The sequence below is a fragment of the Falco punctatus genome, assembly GCF_963210335.1.
Source record: "Falco punctatus genome assembly, chromosome: 1".
In the NCBI taxonomy this organism is placed as follows: domain Eukaryota; kingdom Metazoa; phylum Chordata; class Aves; order Falconiformes; family Falconidae; genus Falco; species Falco punctatus.
The window spans coordinates 116412472-116438194 of record NC_137580.1 but is presented as its reverse complement, the minus strand read 5'-3'; the positions used below and the strand labels follow the sequence as shown (position 1 = coordinate 116438194).

General features: G+C 57.0%; 1 protein-coding gene across 14 annotated transcripts in view; it reads right to left on the bottom strand.

The window, feature by feature from the left end:
* ARHGAP44 (Rho GTPase activating protein 44) overlaps positions 1-20371 on the bottom strand; it is a 33001-nt gene extending 12630 nt beyond the window's left edge. For 13 of the 14 annotated variants that reach the window (XR_013924083.1, XR_013924084.1, XM_080367076.1 and 10 more), the window contains exons 1-9: positions 19520-20371; positions 7212-7251; positions 4359-4463; positions 4200-4276; positions 3604-3715; positions 2648-2724; positions 1712-1829; positions 230-298; positions 63-144 (exon numbers count right to left, since the gene is read on the bottom strand). Coding sequence is in view for 12 of the 14 variants with exons in the window: in XM_080367076.1 (XP_080223202.1) it covers positions 63-144; positions 230-298; positions 1712-1829; positions 2648-2724; positions 3604-3715; positions 4200-4276; positions 4359-4463; positions 7212-7251; positions 19520-19572 (733 nt within the window). In the remaining 2 variants the exon portion in view is untranslated. Of the gene's footprint in view, positions 1-62; positions 145-229; positions 299-1711; positions 1830-2647; positions 2725-3603; positions 3716-4199; positions 4277-4358; positions 4464-7211; positions 7256-19519 lie in introns of those variants that run through there. The other variant, XM_080367078.1, reaches the window with a different exon arrangement.
* Between the last annotated feature and the right edge of the window lie 5352 nt (positions 20372-25723).

The window sequence follows — 25723 nt, the reverse complement described above, 5'->3', positions numbered from 1 at the left end:
CGGCGTGATGCAGAGCCCTTGGCATCACATGCAGGAGTGGGACAGACCCCACGGGCACTTACCCTGCTGGGCTTTAATCTGAGGCAAGACGTTCTGCAAAAGCGCTAGGGATTTCCGATGGTACTCTGCCTGCACCTCGATCAGCTGCAGGGGGAGAGACGGCACCGGCTGTCACCCCTACGGCTGGGAACGGAGCCGGAGGAGTCCCGTGGGGATGGGTGGCACTTACAGTTTGAAAATAGTTTGCATAGTCTACTTCTTTGGCCACAAAATTGTACATGTCAGCTGACAGCTGGTCCTGTGGAGAGCAGAGAATTAGTTGCTGTCCCACTCGTGCTGCCCTGATGCCACTCTTTGGAGGCCACCAGGAGGGACCAGCTTGGTCACACCAGGAGTCAACATGCAAGGTGGGATGTTGCAGCAACCGCTCAGGAAGTGTTGGGACGTGGAATACAAGCAGCACCGTGGAAGTTTGCTTTCTGCAGCAGTGCAAACGGCTCCACAGTACCTTCCGGAGCCCACGGTGAGCCGGCGCCTTGCAACCAGCTCTCTGGAAGTGAGAGCGACTTGGAAACAACCTGTCAGCCAAAGGCTGCACATCCCGATGGGCTGAACAGCACAAATTAAACCCCAAGTTTACTCGTCCCAACACCTCCCCGCATTGCTCTGTGTCTGCAAGTGGCTCATTAACAACAGCGGAGCAGCGCACATGGCGCAGCTGCCGCGGTAGCATCCCAGCCCCTCGTGCGGACCAGCCTGATGGGCATCAGGCGCTTCTTGCTCTGAATTGCAACAAGCCCCTCAGCACCAGGACACGAGTCTCTCTGTCTCCACACTTGCGAAATAGATTTTGCCGCTTCCTGAATTGTGCCTTTCTGAAAATCCCCTTGGATAACTCAACTGGAGGAAAACCATTAGCATTTTAAAACACTGTGAGCACATCCCAGTTGCAACATCCACCATCAATACGGTGAAGATACTGGGGGGCAGCTCCTGGCTGAGCTGGTTTGTGGGAAATTGCTGGGCGCATGGGGCTGCTTTAAGATGGGGGAGACAGCACGAGTTTGGCACTGGATTCTAAAGGCTACATGGGTTCTGGTTGTGTCACTGGAGAAAAGAGTTGGGATTTGAGACACGCACCCAGTCCCACCTCCTGCCCAAACCCTAGAGCACCAGGTCAGCCCAGCCCTTTGCATTTTCTGCCCCAGGGGGAATTTAAAGCCACACAAAATTGCCTGTGGGTTTTATTGATGTATGTCACAGCCTGCAGCAAAGGCACTGGCAGCAGCATTCCCCCTCGCTCAGACATTTTTCCCACCTAACATGATCAGCTGGGTGGGTCGTGCTCCCATGGGATGGTGGGGGGTGACATGCCAAGTGGCACTGACACGACTGGGCGTACTCGGTGCTGAGCTCACCGGCTTCTGCTGGGATGGGTCCCCTGGGAATGGGATGCTCTCTGGCTCCAGCAAGATATGGAGGATGGGAATAGAGGAACCGGGGATGTCCTGCTTGGCTGGTGAGCATCGCTCACTGCCACCAGGCTGTGTTTGGGGATGGTGACCAGCCAGAGGAGGCTTTATCATGGGTAATGGGGTAAGAAGAGGGTGAAGAACAGGGTGAAAGGAGTGGCTGCAGGTGTTCTGTGGTGCCTGGGATGCCAAGGTCCTCCCACTCCAGCAAGCAGTGATCCCCCCCGGACCCTGGGTACCCTGCAGATCTCCACTCTGTTGGCCGCCTCCTCCATCTCCTCCCTGAGAGCGTCGGCTTTGGCGCCCGAGGGCTGCAGGTTGCTGGCCAAACCCGAGGACTTCGCGGACTGCTGCCACCTGCAAAGAGCAGGCAGAGCTGTCATGGGGAGGGATGGGGACCCCTGCAGAGCTGTGGCTGGCTCCCAGCAGGCTTGGAGGGCAGCCCAGGGACCCCCCTCAGCCAAGCCCACCATGGTCCCCAGGGCTAAGCACCATGGAGATGGTCCCAACCCAGGCTGGGATGCAGCATCCGCTCCCAACCCTGAACATCCCCAGTCCTCACAACTGGCTGCACGCACTGGGCTCTAATTAAGCAATTACTTTCAGCAGAAGGATGAGCCTCATCAGGATGGGAGGAGAGAGGGAAGGTCATGAGAGAGCCTGGAAATGATGTTGGGGACTGAGTACAGTCACCTCCCAGAGCTCTCCTCAGGACACGCTGCAATGTGCAGGGCTTTGCCCCCTCAGCAGCCCCCAGCAAAACCCAAAGTGCAGCCTGCCGGCTCCCACCGCAGCGGCTGGAGCACAGGACGATCCCAAGGGTCATCTCAGCTCCCCACCAGCACTGCTCTACAGCAGCAGGAGCACCCAACTCTTTGCCATCATGTAAGAACTCACCCAGTCAGGGAAAAGAGAAAAAAAAAATTATTTGTGGCAGAAAAGAAGAGTCTCTTCTGCAGAGGGCAGGCAAGGAAAAAGGGATCTGTGGATTCTGCAGACAAGAGCAGAAATTGTGGCTCGTTGCAGAGCTTGACACAAGGCACATGGTGACAGGGCCAAGACGTACTGTCCCAAGGGAGTCGTGACAGCAGGGCTCTGGGATGTGCCCTCCCTGGCACTACCCATCACTTGGGAATTTTATTTTTTTGTAAAGCAGCTTTGAAGCTGCTTCCTACCGTGTCCTGGAAGAGTCCATGTCCAGCACGAGCTTTGCCAAGTGCTTCCTCTGCTTTTGGATATTTGGGATTTCCACCTGCAGCAACACACAGGAACGGGAGGAGATAAACACCCCAGGGAGGTGTCCGAGGCAGGTCATACTTGACTGCAACGCTGGGAGCTTAGGCTGGTGCAAGCTGGGCAGATAAGGATGCAACTCCTTATTTTAACATCATTAGGGAGATGACACAGCTCGTCCCTTCTTTGTGTCCCCACCCAGGCTGTGCCACCCCACAACAGCCCTGACAGCAGAACCCGCATCCCTGAGCGGAGCATCCTTGGGGTATCAAAGCCTCCGGCACTGGGGAGCTGGACAAAGGCAAGAAATGGGTTTTGGGGGATGGCGAGGCAAAGCCTCCCGTGCACCGGCATGTTTGCCACAGGATTTGGTAACGGCTGAAAGCCCTGAACACCAGCAGTGCGATAAAGCTCTTGTTTCTGCTGCAAAAGATAAAATCAGAACTAAGTCAAGGACATTTTGCTAGATGTAAAAGTGTGTGTGTGGGGGAAGCATTGGGTAAAATTGAAAAACAAAGTTGGCAGCAGGGGGGAAAAGGAATTAAAAAGAGAAATCCTAAACCACAAGGATATGTGTTTGGAACTTGGAAAATGGGTCAGAAATATGAGTGTTAACACCTTTGCTTTCAGGAAAGGCAGAAAAAAGCAAGAGCAGCACGAGCGGGTGAAGGAGCCAGGCAGGACATCACCCCAGCAGCCAGCCCAGGGGATTGTGCAAATACTGCCTGCCAATTAAAGCAATCAGCAAACATCTCAAAGGGCAATGGTCTCCTGCAGGGGCCAGGAACCAAATACACCGCTGAAGCGGTGAAACCCCGCTTTCCCCCAGGCTTGGTTGGGATGCAAGTCCCTAGCACGGTGACACCCTGTCGCAGTGACACCCCTGCCCGCCGCTCACCTCAGCCAGCACGAAGAGGGGCTCGATGACATCCCTCTCCACCTGCAGCTCGAAGTGGATGAGCTCCTGAGCCAGCTTGTCCTCTGCCTCCCCGCAGAGCCGCAACATCTTTCTGCAAGGGCACAGGCAGTGCTGGGCACCACGGGGGCCGGTGGTGGGCAACTGGCAGCCACCCCGCACCCATCGCGGTAGGTGATGGTCACCCAAAGCCCCTCCTTGGCAGAGGGCTGGAGGGTCCGTGGCAGCCCAGGGACTGTGGGCACCCTAGGTGTTAGGGAAATCTCATTCCTTAAACTATTGTACCACTTATAGTTTGAAACTGCACGGAGTTTCTCAAGATACATCTATATTTTACGTTGTATACTGCATGACTGAAGGATCCCAGCTCATCACAAGGAGAACAAAGGAAACTCCTGGACTACAGCAATCACACAAGCACCCAGCCCCTCTGACACTGCTGTGAACCATCCCCCCCCACCCCATTATCCAGCATCATGGATAAGAAACTGCCGCCATTCCTCTGGCAGCTGCATCCCAGCATCCCTGCAGCATGCCGGCAGTGGCGGAGTGCCGGGGGAGACCCGGGCCCCCCTTACCCCAGCAGGGAGTCGTCGCCCAGCACAGCCGATCCCTCCATCAAGCACTGTGCCAGCGTTGTCAGCGGCAGCTTCTTCTGCAACGAGAGGGTTGCGTTTCCCACCCTGCTGCCCCGCCGCCCCCTGCCCGGCATCCTCCGAGCCCTGCCAAAGCCTCACCGAGCGCTTGTCCGCATCCACGCCTTGCTGACCCTGCAGACATGCCGTCAGCTTCTTGTGGGTGCTGTGGGAGACCTGCTTCACCAGCTCCAGGCGCTTCTCCACCTGCGGATGCAGTAGTGCCCATCACCGGGGTATCCCGCCTGGTCATGCACCCACCACGCAGGGATGTAAGGGACCTCCTGCTTTTCAATCAAAGCGATTTTAATTGCTGCAGCATCAGATTCAACAGCCCAGGAGCCAAACCTCTTCCTAGGGCAGGGATGCCTTAAGCAGGAGAAGGTCTCACCAAGCCGATGCTGCCCCACCTTAGCTCTAACACTCTAACTTGGGGCTGAAAATTGCCTTATTTGCCTCTGCGTTGATTAAGTTAAGCAGTTCATCCCAAAACTCAGCAAGATGAGTCATTAAATATAAGCACCCAAGATCTGGTGAAAACCAAAGCTGAGAGATGCGGGGAAAACCTGGAAATCTCAAAATTTCAGGAAATCATCTGGAAAAAGAGAAATATTCCCTAAAGCTCAAAATCTTGGGAAATGACCTGGGGAAAAAAGAAGAAATACCCGCTACCCAGGAGAAGCGCCCAGCCTGCGGCAAGTCCTTGAGGCAAGAGGCATCTCATGGCAGCCTGGCACTCAACCTGAGCCTCCCTCCACCACTATAATGATATATATATTACTAATACTATATACTATATACAATAATATATATAAATATTATATAAATATATAAATAAATAGATTTCCAGGATGCCTGGCAAAGGTAGAGCAGCCTCTGCCATCCCTGCAATATATACATGTTCCCTTCACATATATGCAGATGTGTGTATATCTATTTAAAATATATAAATTACATAAATGATATACATTTCATATATACATATACACACACAGGTCCGTGTGTATGTTGCAAGGAAGGGGTATGATGTTCTCAAAGGCACTTATGTGGGTGCACACCCATCTAGATGAGGCAAAGTGGAGGCAATTAGATACAACGCCCCGGAGGGTCTGGGCTCCCCACCACCCCTGGAGACAGACCCCCATGAACTCTTGGGACTCTTGGGACACCCAGACAAGATGGCACCGACCACTCTCCCCACTGAATTATCTCCAAAGGGTGTAGAAATCCCCCGTGTGATGTTGTTGAAGCCAGACATGCCCTCAGCGGTGACGGCACAGATGCTACCTAGTGCCAGGATGTCACCGGGTGGCTGTAAGAGCAGGGTCTGGCTCTCAGTGCCAAGGGGCCATGGAGACCTCAGAACTTGCAAGGAGAAACACCAGAATTTAAAATAGACAGAAAAAAGTTTCATTATTGATGTTCCCTCTGGCTGCTGGGTGTGGGCAGTGCTCAGTTCCCCTCTGCTCCAACCCGCTCAGCTGCCGATGGGGACTGAGCAGCACGGCGCCGCCGCACCCTGCCTGTCCTGGCCACCAGCACTGGCGGTGAAGAAAGGAAAAAAAACCCAAATCCTGAAGGCTGGGGACTGACTCGTGGGGGTGCACACTGTGAGGACAGTGCTGCTGAAGAGCAAACCCACCAGCGCCCCGGGAGCCCACGCTGCTGCTGGACTCCTCACCAGTGCTGGTGCAAGTGGAGACCAACCTCGCTCCCCCCTGCATGGGTCAGGCTGGTCCCAGCCACGACGGAGACACTGCTAAATGCCCAGTAAAGTAGCAAGCAGCCATGGGAGGGATTAACTGATGCACTCGGCCAGGACGTTTGCAAACAGAGCTCCATTCCACCCTCTTCCAGCACAGTTTCACCTTACCCCTTTAGTGATGGCTCACTCAAACCCTGCTCACGTTTTTGGCTAACACCCGGCTCGCTGAAGCCTGACGTGTGCAGGGAGCATCACCATTAGTTGCAAGCGAAGCCAACACATAGGCAGGACACGGCGGCCAGAAAGAGCTAAATGGCACTGGGCAGCACTGCTGCCTGCAGGTCGCTGTCTCCTGCCACCAGCATCCTTGCACACAGGTTCTGCTTTTTTCTGCTGAATCTGCTACCTGATAGCAATGGCACAGACCGAATTCCCAAGCTGGAAGGTGTAAATACATCAGCTTCCCCCACAAACAGGTTTTTAAGTGGCTCCAGCAGCAGCCGGACTGGCTGATGCCAGGGGATGCCCATGCTGTGATGGGGGAAGAGGGGAGAGCTCCCTCCCCAAGGGCTGGGCAGCTGATTGACCCATCGGTGCCCAAGTTACAGGTGATGATTTAAAGAATGTGAGTTAGAAACCTCACAAATTCAGTGATGGATTTGTGAATACACATCCCTTTGCTGGCACCTGCTCAGTTGCCCCCTTCCCTGGGGGGCAGAAAGCCCTGCTCCCGGACCAAAGAGCACCAAGATGAGATGTCCCCGAGAGATTGTGACCCGAGCATCACAGCCGATGCTCCAAGGCACGATGTGAGGTTTTTGGCTCAAGCTGTTTTGCTGAAGTCTCCCAACTCCTCATCTTCAGGGAAGCCCAACCCCTCAGCTTTGGGGACTGTCCCCTGCTGTCACATGTCCCGTCCCCAGGGCAGGTTTTGCATCAGAGACAGAGATGCAGGCACCTGCAATCTGGCCGGTGTATCAGGTTGCCATCCTGGTGGAGACAAGACTGGATCCGATTCCAGCTGACCTGAAAACCAGGCTGGGAGCGGGCTGGGAGGGCACGTGGGAGGGAGATAGTGCCGCTTCCCACGCTCCCAACCCCCTCCTCCTCCTCCCAGCCCATCTCATTGCTGCGGGACACCGCGGCACCGAGTGGCATGGAGCTGCTGCCGCATCCAGCACCCACGGGTGGGTGGCTGGGCACCCATGGGCACCCTGGGCATGGGTCGGACCAGCTGCAGAGGACCTCACCTGCAGGAGATCTTCACTCAAAACCTCTGTCTTCTCAGCCCTGCAAGACAAGAAAGAACATGAAGTGTTGGCGAAGGCTCCAGCGCAGGCGGCAGCGCCCAGGCTGCACGCCGCAGTACCGGGCACAGCTGAATGTACTTTCCCATCGGGATGCAGCTGGTGATTTAAAGTTCTCTGGTCCCGCCAGCCATCACCTCATCTCCTAAATAAGCAAAGGATGGAGCATCTTCACAGCTCACTGTGAGCATGCCACGTCCCACACCAATTCATGGTCCACCCCAATCTCCCCCTTATTTTCCCATTATCTCCAGCAAAACAGGGATGCTGAATTCCCAGGAGGATGTGGGCAGTTCCGCAGAGGGAGGTGTGTGTCTACACACGAAAGCAGCTCCCTGGGCCATGCCGGGCTCTGGCACACCCTCAGCCCCATGGATTTCAAGGACACAACCCATCCGCACGACTGAGCCTTTCGGTCCAACGCAGCCGACTGAATCTGTGGCGGCAGCTGCTGCCCGGGGCTTCACCATAACCCTCCCGCTGCTCGTCAGAGCTGGATTTACCGCTCCAGAGCTCGTGTCATCTGCTGTCTTCGCTAGTGAGGAGCACTAAGGATGCAGAAGGAGACACGAACTCGCTGCAAGACCCTCCTCAGCCATGCACAGATCTGCAGCATCCCTGCCCGCAAAGCCCCTGTGGCTGTGCCTCACCAGATCTGCTCAGGCTTATTTAAACTATCACACTCTGGATCATTTGTTCATTTTCTTAGGGTTCTTTTTACAACTTCAGTGCATCATCTCTCTTCAAAAAATGACCTCAGTCAAGATGCATTTGGGCAGCTGTGATTTAGCCCATTAGTCCCAAAAGGTTTTTTTAATAAACAATGCAAGCTCAGTGCTCTCATCCTTCCTAAAAACATTGCTTTATTGCCTGCACCCTGGTTGCTTTCTGCTATTCAAGCTGCTTTCTCAGCTTTGAGAGACTGAGTGAAGTATTGAAAAAGTGGAAATAAGGAGTAAGCACTGGGAGAACAAGGTTCAATGAGCAAGTCCAGCACAGCAGCAGCACCAGCCAGAACAGGGTGGTCTATGGGCTCATCCACAAATACACCACGTCCAAGGACCTTTAAAAAGCCTAAATTAACTGCATTAAATCTGGTTTGTGTATGAAAGTTGTCCCAGTGTTGTAGAGGAATGAAGCTGGGTTAATTAACATTGATAACATACAGCTGTGGGCTGGCTTCAGGGGCGGTGGGTTGGCTGACGTGGATAAGGTGCAGCTGTGCCTGGTTCCTGCAGAGTAGTTAAATAGCTCTAAGGGGGATGGGAGAGGAACAGCTAACTAAGAGAGACCTGGAAGAAGCAGAGGGAGGAGAGCAAGTGCCCTGGAGGTAGAAGAGACAAGGAGAAGGATGCAGCAGAGGCAAGAAGCAGAGGGACTGGCCTGAAGAGGTTGAAGAAACAGCACAAACAGTAGATGAACCTTTGAAACCTTGTGAGGGATCGGTGACTGCTGGGGCAAGGTGTGCTGACTACTTATTGAAGTTAACTTGGTATGGGATGGTAAAAGGCTTGTTGCAGCCAGCTAGTTTGATAGTGCTGTGACACAGTGTCTGATTCAAGTTGGGTTTAAAAATGAAAAAACCCACCTCCAACTTATTTTGACTTTTGAAAGCAGCGATTTAAATGAATGTGTTGCAGTATCTCTGTGAATGGCAAGCGATGCGCTGGCTGCCCAGGAGCAAGGGCTGCTCAGGTTCTCCTCCTCTCCTGCAAATCACCTTTGTTATCATCTATGGCCAGGGTTGGAAATGCTACAGACTTAACACAAATAGTGAAGAAAAGAGCAAATACCCACCAGCACAGACAAACAACCATCCCTGCTTCCTCACCCCAGTTCAGGATGTATTTAGCATCCTGAAGAAGGAGGTGGCAGGGATGCAGGCGAGCATCGCACACCCACGTGCAGGCACCACCGGCACACATCCCGGCTGCTCACTCTGCACTCGGAAATCATTCACAACTTTAAGGTATAAATAAGTCTCTCCTCTCATTGCACCTTTGGAAAAATGCTCCCCAAAAAGTGATGGGTTTAGCACATTTTCTCCTCTTTCCAGCCGAGCCGATGGATGGGTTTTGCACACCCCATGGCCCAGCAGCCAGAAACCCACATGTGCTACACTCTGATGTGCATTTGGGGGAAGTAGAAAAATGACATTTCAAACAGGAGAACAAAAATCTGGCTTTGTTCTGCTTTTCAGCATATACTCAGTGTAAGAAACCTCAGTGGCTTTAACGGAGAGCATCCCACAGCCCCAGCACACCTGTGCCAGCCCTGCCACATCCCAGGATGCTTAAGCAGGTTGGGGACCCTGCCAGCAATAGATTTGGTTTTAAAAAGGAGGGGGTCAGGGAAAAGATTTGCTGGGTTTTGTAGACAGGATTAAGCAAAGAGGCTGTTGGAGCCCCTCGACAGCTGCCCGGAGACATGGCAGAGCAATGGGCACGCTGCTAGAGCATGAGGTTCCCCATCTGGTTTTGGCATCTTTGGGAGCTGGGATGCTTCGTCCTCCCCTCCTGCTTGTGATGGGGATGGGGGTCTCTGCATGGCCCCAGGGACACACTGCAGCCACCAGTGGTGGCACAGACATGTGGTAGAGCTGCAGCAGAGTGGCGTTGCTTGTGGCAGCAGGAGCTGGGCACCATGTCCTGTCAGCGCTGAGCACCTGCACCCAGAGCCAGGCATCACCCTGCTCCCGCACCCTGTCTTGCAGAATGGGGTGGAGCATGGCCCCAGAAGCTGCCACGGGATGTTTTTGCAAAGCCAAAGCACAGTGGGCAACTCTCCTGCCTCAGGGCACCGGGATCCTATGGGTGATGTCACCAGCAGCCATGGCAAGTAGCTCCCACGGGAGAGCCCGGCACTGCAGATGTACCGGGGCAGCAACCCGGCTGCAGCACCATCGAAATAAGGTTCAGCAGCTGCAAGTGGGACAGATCCTGCTCCTGTACATATGCACAGTCCTGCTGACAATGTGGCTCTGCTGACGTCCTGCCATCCCACCTAAGGCTTCCTATTAATTTTCCAGAATGCACCAAAAAAATACAAATAATTCCCCTTGCCTCCATACTTGCTCCCACCAGCAGCATTCCAGAACCTGCAAATCATATTCAGGAGTGCAAAAACCAAGCAGCACCTCCAAACTCGCAGAAAGCCCAGCCTAAGCCGCTTCACATGGTCATTTTACTTGTAAAGACTAAAACCCAACATCATCGTACTCCACTGACATTGCATTGCATTACAGCTCCATGCTGCTAATACCACCAGGAAAAATCCCATTATATCCGTTATGTTTCTGGAGTCTCAGCCTAAAGTTAATATGATTTTACAGGAGCTTATACAGTCTTATGAGCCATCCTGTGAGCCTGCAGCAAGCAATGCTTGGTGGCAAAACACATGCTGTGCTAGGGAGCAGCCGGGGAGATGGAGACTCTCCTGCACAACCTGGGCTCCATCCTGCCTGGGGGGGATTTTTTGGGTGCTAAGCCCTTGCTGATACTCAGAGATGCTCAAGGAGATCCCAGTGCCATCTCCCTGGTACCTAGGGATTTCCCCAGGGCACCCAGCGGGGATCAAGAAATATCCTGCTGCTTTTTCTAGGGGTGGGATGGCAGCATCTCCCCGAGCATCTTCGCAAAGCATCTTCAGGGCGCTCAGCCCTGCACATCTCTGCTCAGCCCTTCCTCTTCAACAAACCTTTGGGGTTTGTGCTTTCTTCTCCCTCCCCATACCATATCCAGTCAGCATCCCACTTAAGGACAGGTGTGGGTCCCTGTGCCACCCCCCAGCTCTCTCACCTTGGCTTCCCATCCCCGGGAAGAACTGCTCACTGGAATCCCCTGGGATTCAGGAGCCCCAGGTCCTGGTTTGCTCTCAAGCACTTAATTCAGACCACATGGGACTTCGGAGCCCAAACCCCAAAGGTGTTTCCAAAACCACAGCACGACAGCAAACCATTAACAGTGTTAAGAGGAACCAGTCTGGATGTGACCGATGCTGGGAAATGTGTCTGGCTCCAGCAGAGATGCTCCCACTGTTCCAGTCTGGCATCTTGCTCCCATCCAAGGAATCTCCCAGCTCCTCTTGGCATCCCCAGCCCCTCCAGGCAACCCCAGTCCATCCCCAGCACCCCTTCAATCCATCCCCAGCACTCCTCAGTTCCTCCCCAGCACCTCCCAGGCAATCCCCAGCATCCCTCAGCCTCTCCTGGCATCCTCCCAGCTCATCCCCAGCATCCCCCAGCACCTCTTGACACCCTGCATCCCCTCCCCTGCACCCCCAATGCATCCCCCAGCACCCCCAGCCCTTCCTGGCACCCCCAGTCTCCTCCTTGCCCTGTTGCTGGCTCTGTACAAGCAGCCAGAGCCGAGCAGGGATGAAGCTGCCCAAGGGGTCGCACAGACCCCTGGATTCAGCCTGTGCCATGGCAGGGATGGCTGCCCCAAGCCCAGGAGACCCCTGGACCTGCCTGTGCTGCTCCAGCTGCGCGTGGGAGGCAGCTGAGCTCCTGCCTGCACAAACCCATCTCCTTCCCAAATCATCATCACTCCCGAAGGAATTCCTGGGGGTGCCAGAGCTTCCTTGGCAGGGGGGCATAAGGACACAGGCTCCCATGTCCTGGGGGAGCTACCTCAGCCCCCCCTTCCTTACATCCTGGTGGGGTTTGGGGCCTGTCTGTGTTTACCCCATAGCCCCAGACCCATGGACAATGCTCAAGGGTCTGACGTGCAGCAGAGCCCTGGAAGGGGCGGTCTGGTGGCTGGAGCATCCCATGGCCCAACTGTCAGAGCAGGTAACTGGTGGCACCAGCAAAACAGCTCTGTGCACCAGTTTAAGCCAGTATCAGCTTTGGGCTGATTCTCTTCACATGGGTATTTCCATCCCCATGTCCTGCAAGGTGGGTGCAGCCAGGGCTCCTGTGCTGGGACAAAACCTGCCCTGGGGAACTGGAGACAGTGGGTTTTGCTCATACAAAGTGGCCTTAGCAAACAAAAGCACTGAAGAGAGGGGTGCAGGGACCCCCACAATTGCCCTGGCTGGTCCCTAGTCCCCCAAAACTTCACACCTTATGAGCTACACACATCCTCAGGAGCATGCCTTGGAGAGGCAGACAGCATCACCAGCTTTCAACACTTTCTTTCATCTTTCCTTTAGGCAAATAAAAGCCTGCTCCTCCCCTTCCCCTCTGGATTTCCAGCCTGGAGCTGTTTTTCTCAGCACAAATCCAGGCAATCCTCAGCCTCAGTCAGCACCCAGACACCCGTGTCCCAACAAACAGCTGGGAGAAAAGGGGCAATTAATATGGAGAGTTAAATGCAAACGAGCAGGGGATGCAGCTACAATTCAGTCCGGCATTAGCTTCTGCAAAAAATAATTGCTGCCAGCAGAAATCAACACTGATCAAGCAAATTAGGTTCATTTCCAGATAAATACTACATGAGCTTCCAATGTCTTGACCTGGGGAGCTACAGCAAAGCCAGTGCTTGCCTGGAGCATCTCCTGATGCCAGACATCTCCATCTGGCTGGACTGTCCATCACCAGTGCCTGCCTCGCATTCCCACCACTGTCCCCCTCTGATGCTCAAACCCCCAAGACAAGGAGCCCCCAGCCTCAGATATGACCCTGAGCAAGCAAAATGCAAAGCATGACAGGGATTTCGCAGCAGTTTTCTCTCTGAACGGGAAAACCATCACGTCTGGCCGGTGGCGGCACTTCACCCAGCATGGGGACGGGCAGGAGTGAGGATGCGTCTCCATGGCAGAGCATGTCCACGATGCCTGCGGACCTCCTTGCCTACACCTCCTGCCACAAATACCCCTTCCACCCCTGTTCCTTGCCACCCTCTCGCTACAATATGCCCGTAAGTATTTCATTGCTATTAATTACTGATGCCAGCCGGTTCCCCTGATTTCTGTTTGCTCCAGCCTAAAAATAGCTTCATGGTCGAGCACAGGCAGAGGGAGGCACAAAAACCCAGCCAAGGCCATCCCGTGCTTGAAGCGCTAACTCCCACGATGGGTCTGCCCTGCCATCCCTCGTGGGCTCAGGGGTGGTGCCTGGCTCCATCCCGGTCCTGGTCCTGCCCGCATCTCCCTCCGGTGCCGCTGCACGTGCCTGGAGGCTAGTATCCGCCAGAAAATTCAAGGTCCTCAAGACCCCAAAGCTCAGAGGTGAAGTTGGTCAGGTGAGGTTCAGCCGTGCAACTTGGATAAGGTGCTGAGCATGTCGCGTGTGCCGGAGGGAGGAGAAAGACCCTCAGGTCTTGTCCATGCAACCCCTGGGAGCGCTGGGCATCGCAGTCCAGGCTGGATGCTGGTCCAAGGACTGTGCCGTCCCCAGCTTCTGCCGCTGTCTGAGCTCTCCTTGCCACCGCATCCCCCAGGACACACAGCCCAATGGCTCATAACCAGGATCCAGCCAAGGCCAAATGGAGCTGTGGATTTTTCCTCGTGCCTTTTTAGCAGACAAGAAATGAAACATCAAATATTTATATCCTCAAATCGCTGCTCAAATCCCCCAGGGAGCCGACTCTGAGCTGCAACATCCAGCGAGACGCCGTGAGACGGACCCACCAGCGCCTCCTCCAGCGCATCCTGGGCTCATCCTGCCCCGGCGGGTGATGCAGAGTGACGGTCCCCGTGTCCCAGACCTACGGCTAAGGGCAGCGATGCCCACCCAGCTGGCCCGGTGCCAGGGCTCAGCCCCTGGCAGCTCGCCCACTTTCGGCCGAGCCAGGCTGGAAAAGTGGGATGAAACAGGCAGGGAAGGCTGGTCCAGCTTTCCTCCATCCTTCTGCCCACTGCTGGGAAATCAAAGGAATCAAAGCAAAATGGGGGACAGTTTTAAAGGCAGAAAATCCTTTTTTCTTCATCTCCTGCCCATTTCCCAGCTGCAAGCTCTCTGCATCAGCATCCCTTCGGTACGGGGTGCATGGGGCCCTTTGCTCCTTGCTACCAGCACATCCCCGGCAAAGAACCCCCCCGGGGTCGCACCCTGACCATGCTTTTGGTCCTGATTAGAAAATCGTGGAGAAACCCCTGCAAAGCACAGGGCCCTGATGCTGCTGGCCGTGGGGACGAAACCTTCAGCCCACGACATGAATATTTCAGTTTGTCAGCGCTGCTGCCTTGCGAGGAGGATAAAAATATCCCCAGGGCTGCGGGGATGCTGCTGGCACCATCCGAGGGGCTCGGCATCACTTGGCAAAGCCAAAAGAGCCTGGGGGTGTCTGCCGACAGTGAGCCACTGGCACCCCAAAGCGCAGACATAGAACCCAGCTATTTAAAGCATGTTGTTCCTTCCTGTAAATCCCATTGGAAAAATCCCAGGTGGTGCTTTTATTCCCTCTGTCCTTATTTCATACAAGCCGAATAAAATGTCCTTGTTTCTTGCAGAATATTCTTGCTGTGCAAAGAATAAAACCTCGGTGTTTAAAGGCTTTATATTTACGTGCAGACAGCCTGGTGCTTGGAAAGCATCTGCCCTGAGAGCCACCAAAGTGACATCCAGCCCTAAATGCCACCACTGTCCCCTGGGATGGGGGACACATCTTGGGATGCTCAGAAAGGACCAGGAGGAAAAAAACCAATCCCCCAAGCTAACACTGTCCTCCCCGGTGTCCTCCCATTGCCCATGTGCCATCTGGGGACTCAGCCGGGCCATTCTGCACATGGCTGCAAGCGCCCGCTTTATTCCTGATGGAAGAGAACCCGTATCGAGCCAATTCTGGAAAATTCACGGGGCTGTTTCAGCTGCTGGAGTGAGTGCTGTGGCATACTCGTGCCCGTCGTCCCACAACCTCGAAGTGAGGGCGCAAGGTCCTACCGGCACAGCCACCAATGAAATGGATAAATAAATAAAAATACAAGTGCTTTGCAGAAAGCATCTTCAGAATGTTTTACAGCCACTTACTGATTTCTCTTCCCTTTTTCCACCCCATGGAGATACATATTATGGCCCCTTACAGACTGGATGCAGTAATTCTCCCAAAGGTCAGGTACCAAGCATGGGGCTGCGCTGGGATGAGCATCCCCAGTTCTTTCTATCTACTGAGATGACCTAAATAAAATAATTTTTTAAAAAAAACCAAAAAACAGCATGCTGAGGGCACAGCAGAGTGCGCCGTGCTCCAGCTGGCCCCTCAGTGCCTGTGGGTGCTGCTGCTCTCCCTGGGCACCCAGGAGGTCCCCGCTCACCCGCAGCATCGCAAGGGGAGCAGCGGAGGAATGTGGCAGCGCCTGGGAAATGGAGCTGCAGACCCGATTTGGAAAGGTAAGGAAACGCACTCAGCACCCTCATCTCACCCTGACCCTGAGCCTCACCTTGACCCTGACCCTTATCCAGACCTTGACACTAACCTTGACCCTGACCCTGACCCACCCCCGCCTGCTCCAGGTGAGCCCTGTCCCTTGGCTGCTGACGGCCACACCAGTGCCAGCTGCAGCCACCTCACAGGGACAAGGGCTGCTCCTGCCTGTCCCCTGCCCGCTCCCTGCCCATCCCCCGCCAGGGCACTCCTGGCAGCTGCTGGCTGCCTCTTTCCAAGGAAGTTGCACCACCAAAAGCAGGAAAAGCCACCCTGCCCTGCACCTCCCCCTGCACCCCCCGCAGGGTGGCTGAGGAGATGTCCCCACTGTCCCCTGGTCCTGTGGGACACTGCCCTGGCCCAGCACCCCAGGAGCGCAGCCACCCCGGCAGGCAGTCGGATCACTTGGGCCAGGTGCTGCTGGGAGGAGTGACACCAGCTGGATGCCACCACCACCATGCAAACTGTCTCCAACACCCCCACTTTCCCCCGTGGGCCAGCCTCAGACCCCAGCTCTGGGACAGCATCCTGCCCGGTGGTCCCCAGCCCTGGACTCGGGGGTCTGGCACTGCAGGGTGATGGTGGCCCACTGGGGTTTGATGATGAGCAGGAGGGGACACCCCTCAGACCCTGGAGGGTTATGGCACATGTACCCTGGCAAGCCGCTCCCAGGGGAAACAAAACACCAGGTTTCCATTATTATTCCCTATTTCCATTTATTATTCCCTCTTTCTTTTTATTATTCCTTATTTCCACTAATTATGCCCTACTTCCATCTATTATTCTCTATTTCCATCCATCATTCCCTATTTCCATCCATCATTCCCTATTTCCCGCTGTCTGGAGAGGGCTGCTCAGGGCTCTGCAGTGGGGAAGAGAGATAAAACATGGGCTGGCACTCGAGATAGGGACCAGCAGAGCCAGGCTGAGGAAGAGGATGAACCCTGCAGAGACCCCAGTGCTGAGCACAGAGATGCCCATGTACCCCCACATTAAACCCAGCCCGAGAAGCCTGGCAGCGCAGGCAGCTCCGCAGGCAGCAGACATGCCAGGATACTGATGGAGCCTCCCAGCTGCCCGTCACGAGCCGGCGTCACAGCGAGCCCCTAAGAGGATTAGGGGTTTAGTGGCTCCCAGCCCCGCGGCCGCTGTTGCTGCTCCCCAGTCGGGCGCTGCATGGAGCCCGGCACGGCCCCCGCGCTCCCAGGGGATGCGGGAAGGAGGATGCTCGCCTTGTCGGTGGCACCATTTTGAAGCCAGGCGAGCGTGCGGTGCCCGGCTCACATCTCCCACGCAGTGGTGGTGGGATGTGGGGGCAGCCCTCCCCTGCAGACCCCCAGCCACGGGTGGGAGACGTGTCAAACCGCCTCGGTGTGTCTGGAGAGCAAACCTGGCTCAATGCAGATGCAAGGACAAAATCACACGCTCTGTTCCCAAAACAGCCTCCTGCCACTCCTCCAAGGAAGGCAAGCACCAGTCTCCCAGCACTCCTGCACCGCATTCCCACACCGCGTTCCCTGTGCCATGTTCCCTATACAATGCTCCCACACCACCCTCCGCACTCCCGCACCGCGTTCCTGCACTGCATTCCTGCACCGCGCTCCTGCACTGTGTTCCCACGCCATGTTCCCACACCATGTTCTTGCAGCGCGCTCCTGTGCCGTGTTCCCACACCACACTCCTCTACCACGTTCTCACACCGCACTCCCACACCAGATTCCTGCAGCATGCTCCAAAACCGCGTTCCTGCACCACATTCTTGCATCGCATTCCCGCCACCATGCTCCCGCACTGTGCTGCTATGCTCGCTCCTGCACCACATTCCCGCACCATGTTCCTGCACCACACTCCCACACTGCGTTCCCACATCATATTCTTGCACCACGTTCCTGCTAACCCGCTCCCGCACTGCACTCCCACACCGCGCTCCAGCACCGCGCTCCCGCACCGCCCCAGCCATGCCCTGCTGCCATCCCAGCCCTGTGCCCAGACGCTGGGGCCGGCCGTGTGGCAGCACCGTGGCCCAGGTGGCACCGAGCACAGGAGCTGCTGCCACCCGCCACCTCCAGCCCAGCCCGGACCCAGAGCCAGCGAAGTGTCCCCAGTTGCCATGGGTGGCACGGCAAGGGGGGGATGCAGGGGATGCCAGCGGAGGTCCGAGCCCTTGGTTCTGGGAGGGGATGCAGAGCCTGACACCTCGACCATGCCAATGCTGCTCCCCCAGTGCCGCACTGGGAAGGAAAAAATAAATTCTGCCTGCACCCCGCCCCCCCCCCCCCCCCCCCGGCAGCTGCAAAATCTCTGGGAATTACACAACAGCCACCACCAAACCTCGGGCCTGGCCGAGCATCCGCGCGCACGGGCATCCCCGCAGGCATGGCCCCTCCGCCTGCACCCCCGTGTGCCCCCCTGCCCCCAGCCAGCTGGGGCCACCTGTGTTTGGTGTTTGGTGCTGGGGGAGCAGGCCAGTGGGGCACCCCACAGCACCAGGGCTGGGGTGCCCAGACAGTGGGTGTCCCTGTGGCCCAGCCCTGGGACATGGGGAATGGGCAGGGGCAGTGGGGCAGGCAGGGTGAGGGCAGGGAAGCAGGGGATAAGGGGGGCAGGGCGTGGGGCAGAGGCGAGGGGGGCAGTGTGCATGCAGGGGCGGGGGGGGGGCGACACACCAAGCAAGGGTTAACAGGCAGGCAGGGTGCAGGCTGGGCTGCAGGCAGGGGAGGAGGCAGGGAACAGGCAGGAGGGAGGGGAGGTGTGGGCGCTGGAGCAGTGGGGCAGGTAGGGAGCAGTCTGGGGGGCATGCTGTGGGCAGGGGGGTGGTCAGGGTGCAGGCAGGATACGGACAGCAGGGCAAGGGGCATGCAAGGAGCTGGAAGGTTGAGGACTGGGAGCACTGGCAGTGGGGTAGGCGGGCTGCTAGCTGGGGATCAGGGGCAGTAGGGTGGGCAGGAACAGGAGCAATAGAAAGAGGGCAGGGAGCAGGCAGGGTGCAGGCAGGGAGCAGGAGCAGTGGGGCTGGCAGGAAGCAGCCAGGCTGGGCAGGGGATGGGCAGGGGGCAAGGGCAGTGGGGCAGGCAGGGTGCAGACAAAGTACAGGATCAGGGGCAGTGAGGCAGGCAGCAGAGCAGGGGGCAGGTAGGGGTGGTGGGGTGGCAGGGCACAGGCAGGTAGCAGGCAGGGGATCAGGCAAAGTGTGGAATTAGGGGCAGTGGGGCAAACAGGGGTCAGGCTAGGGAGCAGGCACAGAGCAGGGGCAGTGGGGCAGGCAGGCCACAGGTAGTGCATGGGATTAGAGCTGTGGGGCAGGCAGGGAGCAGGCAAGGTGCTGGATTGGGGCAGTGCAGCAGGCAGGGTGTAGGGTCAGTGGGGCAGGCAGGGGGCTGGTAGGGTATGGGGTGGGGGAAGTGAAGCAGGCAGGGGCAGGAAGGGTATGGGATGGGGGTGGTGAAGCCAGCAGGGGCAGTGGGGCAGGCGGGATGCAGGCAGGATGGAAGCAGGTATGGGATGGGGGCGGTGAAGCAGGCAGGGTCAGGGGCAGTGGGGCAGGCAGGATGCAGGCAGGATGGAGGTAGGGTACGGGATGGGGGCGGTGAAGCCGGCAGGGGCAGTGGGGCAGGCGGGATGCAGGCAGGATGCAGGCAGGTATGGGATGGGGGCGGTGAAGCAGGCAGGGTCAGGGGCAGTGGGGCAGGCAGGATGCAGGCAGGATGGAGGTAGGGTACGGGATGGGGGCGGTGAAGCTGGCAGGGGCAGTGGGGCAGGCGGGATGCAGGCAGGATGCAGGCAGGGTACGGGATGGGGGCAGTGAAGCAGGCAGGGGGCAGGCAGGGTCAGGGTCAGTGGGGCAGGCAGGGTGCGGGATCGGGGCGGTGGGGCGGGCAGGGGGCAGGGTCAGTGGGGCAGGCGGGATGCAGGCAGGGCGCAGGCAGGGCCCATCCCCATCCCTACCTGCCCACGGTCTGGTTGGCGAGCTGGCGCATGCGGTTGAATTGCTTCTTCATGGTGGCGGCGGCGCGGGCGCCCCTTACGCGGGCAGGGCGGGCAGCGCGGGCAGGACGGGCAGGGCAGGCAGGGCAGGCAGCGCGGGCGGGCAGCGGGGGGCCGCGGGCCGCCCCTCCCGCATCCTCGCCCGGCGCGCAGCCAGGCCGGGCCGAGCCGTGCCGAGCCGAGCCGGGCCGAGCGGGCCCGCCGCCCCTGCGCGGCTCCGCGCCTCCGCCTGCGCGGGCCCCGCCGCGCTCCGCGCCCCCCGCTCCGCGCCGCACCGCCCCGCACCGCCCCCGGCCGCGGCGGCCATGGGAAATGTAGTCCGGGGCCGCGCGCCCTGGCGGGCTCTGCAGGGCGAGGGGGGCCTTGGGGCGAGCCTGGCCCCGGGCATCCCCCGCATCCCCCCGGCATCACCCCCGGCATCCCTTGGCCTGGCCCCGGCATCCCCCGGCATCCCTTTGGCATGTCCTGGCATCACCTGGCATCCCTTGGCATCCCTCAGCATCCTTTGACATGGCCTCACCATCCCTCCAGCAACCCCTGGCATCCCTCCGACATCACCTCAGCATCCCTCTGGCATGCCCCAGCATCACTTGGCACCCCTGGCCATCCCTCAGCATCCCTCGCATTGGCCTCAGCATCCCTCCAGCAGCCCCTGACATTACCCCAACACCCCCCTGGCATCTCTTGGCATGGCTCCAGCATCCCTCCAGGATCCCTTGGCATCTCCCCAGCATTCCCCCAACATCTCCCCGGCCATCCCCTTGGCATCCCTTGGCACGGCCCCTGCATCTCTCCAGCACCCCTTGGCATCCCCCTGCCATCGCCCAGCATCACACACACACACACACACACACACACCCGAGCATCCCTGCTCTCCGGAGCCCCAGGGATTTGGGGTACTCGGGGCTGGGCAGGTTTAAACAGCATCCATCCTGCTGCTGTGCATCCCTGGGCAGTGCAGGATGAGCCGGAGCAGGAGCCTGCCTGCAGCCCCCGGGGCAGGGCCACAGGAGCTGGTCCCAGCTGGGGGCCTCGCTGCCTGCCTGCTCTGTGTCACTGAGCTCTGCAGAGCCCGGGGGGAAGGTGGGGTGATGCTCTCACCGGTACCATCACCCCAGCTGCCCGCCCAGGGCCTGCACGGCACTGAGTGCTGGAAGGGCTGCTCTGCCCACACTGGCATCACTCCCGGTTTGAAGGACACTTGACTGATTTAACTGCTCTGTAGCTTCTTGGTGTGGAATTAAAAAAAATCTAAGGCACTGATCCCTGTGATGACATGAAACCCACTTAGGAAAAGCCCTGGTGATGCTCTCCTGCATCCTCCCCATCCCAGCCTCTGTGTCCTGCATCTGGATCCAACCCTTGGAGACGTGCTCAGATGGAGACCCCCAGACACGGCCCGCACAGCTGGGCTGTGCCAGTGGCTGCTCTCTCCCATGGCAGCAGCCGGGCTTGGCCAGCAGAGCCCTCAGGCAGCCCCTGCACCGGGCCGCAAGCCCCGCTTTGAAATCCCGTTAGCCCCAGAACTTTTCCATATGTCCATGTTTCGCTTTGCTGAAACAGCGTCAGGGAACCCGCGCTCGCTGTTGGACCCTGCAAAGCATCTGCTCCATCACAGCCCTGTGGCCCTTGGCCTCAGTCTTCCCGTCTGCAAAATGGGGCTAGAAAGGTGCTCCCTGGATTTTTTCAGCCTCTTTTAGGATCAACGGGATTTTCCTGTAGTCAGCAGTTCCCATGAGCTTCTAGGCACACTGTCAATCATCCCCCAAAATAAGACGATGGGATGCTGCAGCTATTTTGGTCAGTCTAAACAAGCCCTTGAAATAGCTTTTCCCCTGGCAGCTCCGGGGCGATGCTCGGCGCAGGCAGGGCACGCTGCCCGCCAGGCACCGAGGGGTGCCGATGCATGCTGGGCACGCGGATGTTCGTGGAGCACAGTTCCTTAAAAAAAAAAATCAAACCTTAGCCATGCTCCTTCCAGCTCTCTGAAAACCCAGGGAAAAAAAAGAGATCAACGCACATCTAATAGAAAAAGCTGATGAATTTTGCATTAATGGAGAGAAAAAGCTGCCCAGGGAGGACTGTGCGGGGGGTAGCACTTGCTTGCTCCCCAGGTTGTGCTGTGCTGGGGGCTGCACAGCCCCTCCCCTGCCCCTCTGCTCAGGGCCACCTGAGGACATTCTCAGGCTTTTCTGGTTTTTACATTATTTGTAAAATTATGGTCTTTCTGCCCTGTTATCATTTTCTCGCAAAACCTGCACCTGCTTCCCGCACTCGCAGGCAGCACCACCCCACACCTCCGTGGTCTCAGCGTTCAGGCAGCTGCCTGCACTGCCTCTCTTGCAGGCTCCTCAAACCAGGCAGCTCCCAGGGAGGTTTTCCTGCAAGTCTAATGCACAGGACTCAAAAAACCAGGCTGTTCCTGGGCAATAACCCACCTCGAGCTGTTTGGGGAAGAGCGAGGATGCTCTCGGTTAGTATCAAGGACCAGGGAGTGATGATGCGTGTCTTAAGTGACTGAACCCCCCAAGACCACCAGGACAAAGCAAAAGTAATATTGGTGGGAACAGCATCGCTCACAGTAGCCCCGGCCCGAGCTCAAACCCAGCCTGATTTTGTGCCCCGGCTTTCCCCAGCCCTGCAGCACAGCTCCTTGCCCTGCACTGCGCCCACTGCAGTGCTGCGCCGGGCTGCCGGGGGAGGTGAAGCCCCATCCCAGTGTCTCCCAGTCCAGGGGAGTCTGCAGCAGCCCAGGGATGAGGGTGGGGTCTGTCAAGCCCTTGGTCACACAGGGACAGTCCCCCCGGTGTGGGAGGGCAAGGACCGATGGGGGAACATCCCTGTTTTGGGGTTCATGGACCTGCAGTGAGGAGGATGCTCCCAAGCTCCCACATGCACATGCCAGGAGCAATCCCAGCAGCAACTCCAGCTCTACTCAGACACTCCTGAGTACCTCCATGCAGCGGGACGGGGGTGAGGGACTAGGGCTCCTGCTGCAGCAACACAAAGCCTCTGATGATGCCCCAGCACAGGGTCTGCCCCTGGGGCTGTGCCCACGGGAGCGGGCAGGAGGCTGCACCTCAGGGTGCCTTTCCTCCCCATGCTGCTGTGATGCTTTTGGTGCATCACAAGGCACAAGCACAACCTGTCTTTTGATCCAGGAACATTTTGCAGCCAGGGAGCTCCTGGCATCTCCCCTGGCATCAGTGGATGCAGGCTCAGTACTTTCTCTCTCATTTTTCCACTCTTACTTGCACTGTTTACTGTGGGATGGCAAAAGGGGATATTTTATGGGGTGTCTGGGGATGGATACAGGGAATTTTTGCTCCTTTGAAGAGGTACAGAGAGCTGCTCAGTTCAGAGCTGTGGTTCCCACCATGTGATGTTCTGAGACACTGCTGGCAAGATGCTTGACAACCTTCCACTGGAGTGGGAGGAGTAACACTGATGGCCACAACCCTGGGAAGAACCCTGCAGGACACAGAAACGGTGCCTACCTCCTGGTCCAAAGGCAGCTTCAAAACACCACGTCAGGGTTGATTCTTCTTATCTTCACCAACGCAGTGGTGCCGGTAAGGTCAGTCTGACCACCCCAGCTTGCTTCTGGCTTTAATCCTTGCCTTGTACACATGGTGACTGAACTGCCCCTCCCATCCACCTCCCCATCATCTTGGTGCCATTGAACCTCCAAGACCAGATAGCATTGGCCCAGGCGGGTCAAAGCAAATTAGCATCAAAGCAACCCATTTGAGTGGAAAAACCATATGACAGGTAACAGCCCTGACATGAAGCCCAGTTGCCCCTACCCACAGGTGCAGCGCAGGGCCCCAACCCACCCCCACCCCTCCATGACCTGGCCTGCTCCCAAAACACGTCACGAGGAAATGTCACATCCCGCCATGCCTCTTCTGAGGCTTTGGTGGGTGCTGTGCTTGGGCTGCATGGCATGATTGTATCGGGAGCAATAGCCTCTACCAGCCACAGTGCTGGTGACAGCCCTGTGAGCACCAAGGATGCTCCCACCCAGCAGTGATGAAGCTAATGTCCTTTCTGCAGGCTGATAAGTTCCCCTGCAAAAGGGCCTTAATCATATCTCCTTGTTTTCTGTTCCAGGAGGTAGAGATAACGAAGGGCATGATGGAAGCACTGCCTGTGCAATCCTTGCAGCAGCAAAACAGGAGGAAAGGGAGGTGGGGCACAGGGGAGGTGACCAGAGAGCTCGCAGTAAGGTGCCATCCCTTCTCGTTTGGTTATCAGGCACCTGCCTGCCGCTGCCAAGCCCAGCCAAGCCCAGCTGGCACCTGCTGTCCTGCGACCACCACCAAATCCCTGCTCTGTCCTGGCCAAGCTGCTGCTGGAGCACAAGCCTTCATCCTCCACAGGACACCATTCCCCAAAAAACAGGAGGCACCAGACTCTCCACTCTCTGGTTTATTACGGTGGAAGTGTAAATAATTATTTGTGCACTAAGAAGCAACGAAGGAGCAAATTCCCAAGCAGCAGGGCTTCGCTGCAATGCCGTGCCTGGGCAACTGCGCAGCATCCTCTTCTCCCCTTGCCCGCTCGGATTTGGCCGCTGCTTCCTGGCATGCTGCCGTGCCCCTGAAGCCACTCACCCGAGGAAGAGCTGCTCTGCTCCACCTGCCATCTGCTTACCTGGCTTTGTGACACCCATCCTGCCGTGCCGCATATGGCACCAGAGCTGCCCCTTTTTGGATGGGTAATGAGTGATGGTGCTGCTGGGGGCCGTGCCAGTGGCTCCGCGGAGGGTCCAGCTCCCTCCCGCTTCCGCTCTGCAGGGATCCCTCCCGGCCTCACCTGTGGTCAGCGGTGACACAGCTGCCAGGGGTTAAATCACCTGGGAGAGGGGATCTGGCTGATGTGGCACAGGAGGTGCAGACATGGCCAAAGCACCCTGTCCCCAACGCACAGCCCTAAAGGGTTGGTCATACAGGTGTGCAAGGCACATCAAGCTCCATTCTGCCTCCCTGGCTGGAGGGATGGGGCAGGGAGCCCCAAGCCCAACTCCTGGGACCTGTTACCTGTTACAAAAACGCAGAGGATGGGGTTTGCACGCCCAGCCAGAAAGCCCCGGCCGAGGTGCTCCCTGTCCCCAGGGAACGTGCCAGCCCAGCCGCGGGGACATGATGCCGGTGGCAGCTCCTGGGCTGCACCTCTCCCAGGCACGCTCACGAGGGGGTGAGCATCGCACTCAGTTGCATCAAGTGCAAGTGCTATTTTTTCCCCTTCTTGGAATTAACATATTTTAATGAGGTTTATAGATGTGGTAAATACCCACAGACACAGAACAAGGGAACGGCATGCCCTGGATAAGGACGTGTTTGCAAGGTAGATGAGGAAGGGGGGGGGGCAATGGATTTTTTCTCCTCTTCACAATTATTGCAGGAACAGTGAACAGCAGGATGGGAAGGTTTCAGGGCAGTGCAGCTGTTCTAAGAAATCCCATGTATTTTACCTCCTTTAAACAATTTTCATAACAACTAACATGCCCACCGGGATGCCCATCTCATTAAGAGGGAAAATGGGAGCATGGCAAGGCTCAGCTCATTTTCCACGAGCACGGTGAAAGATTTGCCCTCTCCAAACATTATTTAAAAATAGAGCCATGTTTACTGAGTACTGGGAGTGGGACCTTGGTCCCATTAGGGTTCAGGGAGAGCAGCGGGTCTCTTTTCTGGAGTGGTTCAGAGCACAGAATTGCACCCTTTGTCCCTAATCCAGACCCATTACAACCAGCACAAACCAATCCCCCCAGCCACAGCCAGCCTTGTTCCCCAGGGAATTACAGGGAGGGATTAATGCTGAGTAATTAAGCAAGCAGAGGCTGTATGGGCAGTGCCTGGTGCGGCTGTAAATCCACCACGGCTGCTCCTTGTACCCAGCCACGGCCAACACGCATTGAACAAGGGGCATGGGGAAGTGGGGCAAAGATTAAAAATTAAAATGCTATAGGAAAGTTTAATCATAATTTTCTTTTTAATCACCAACACGGTGCTTGAGATTGTTTCCCACAGTGGTGATGAATTTCCATCCATCGGTGATTCAGCAGGTTGATTTGATGTGCAGCGTGGCAGCAGGGGTGCACACGCAGAGCAGGGCCACACTCTGTCAGTGCCTGTCTCCGGCTGGATATTCATCGATATT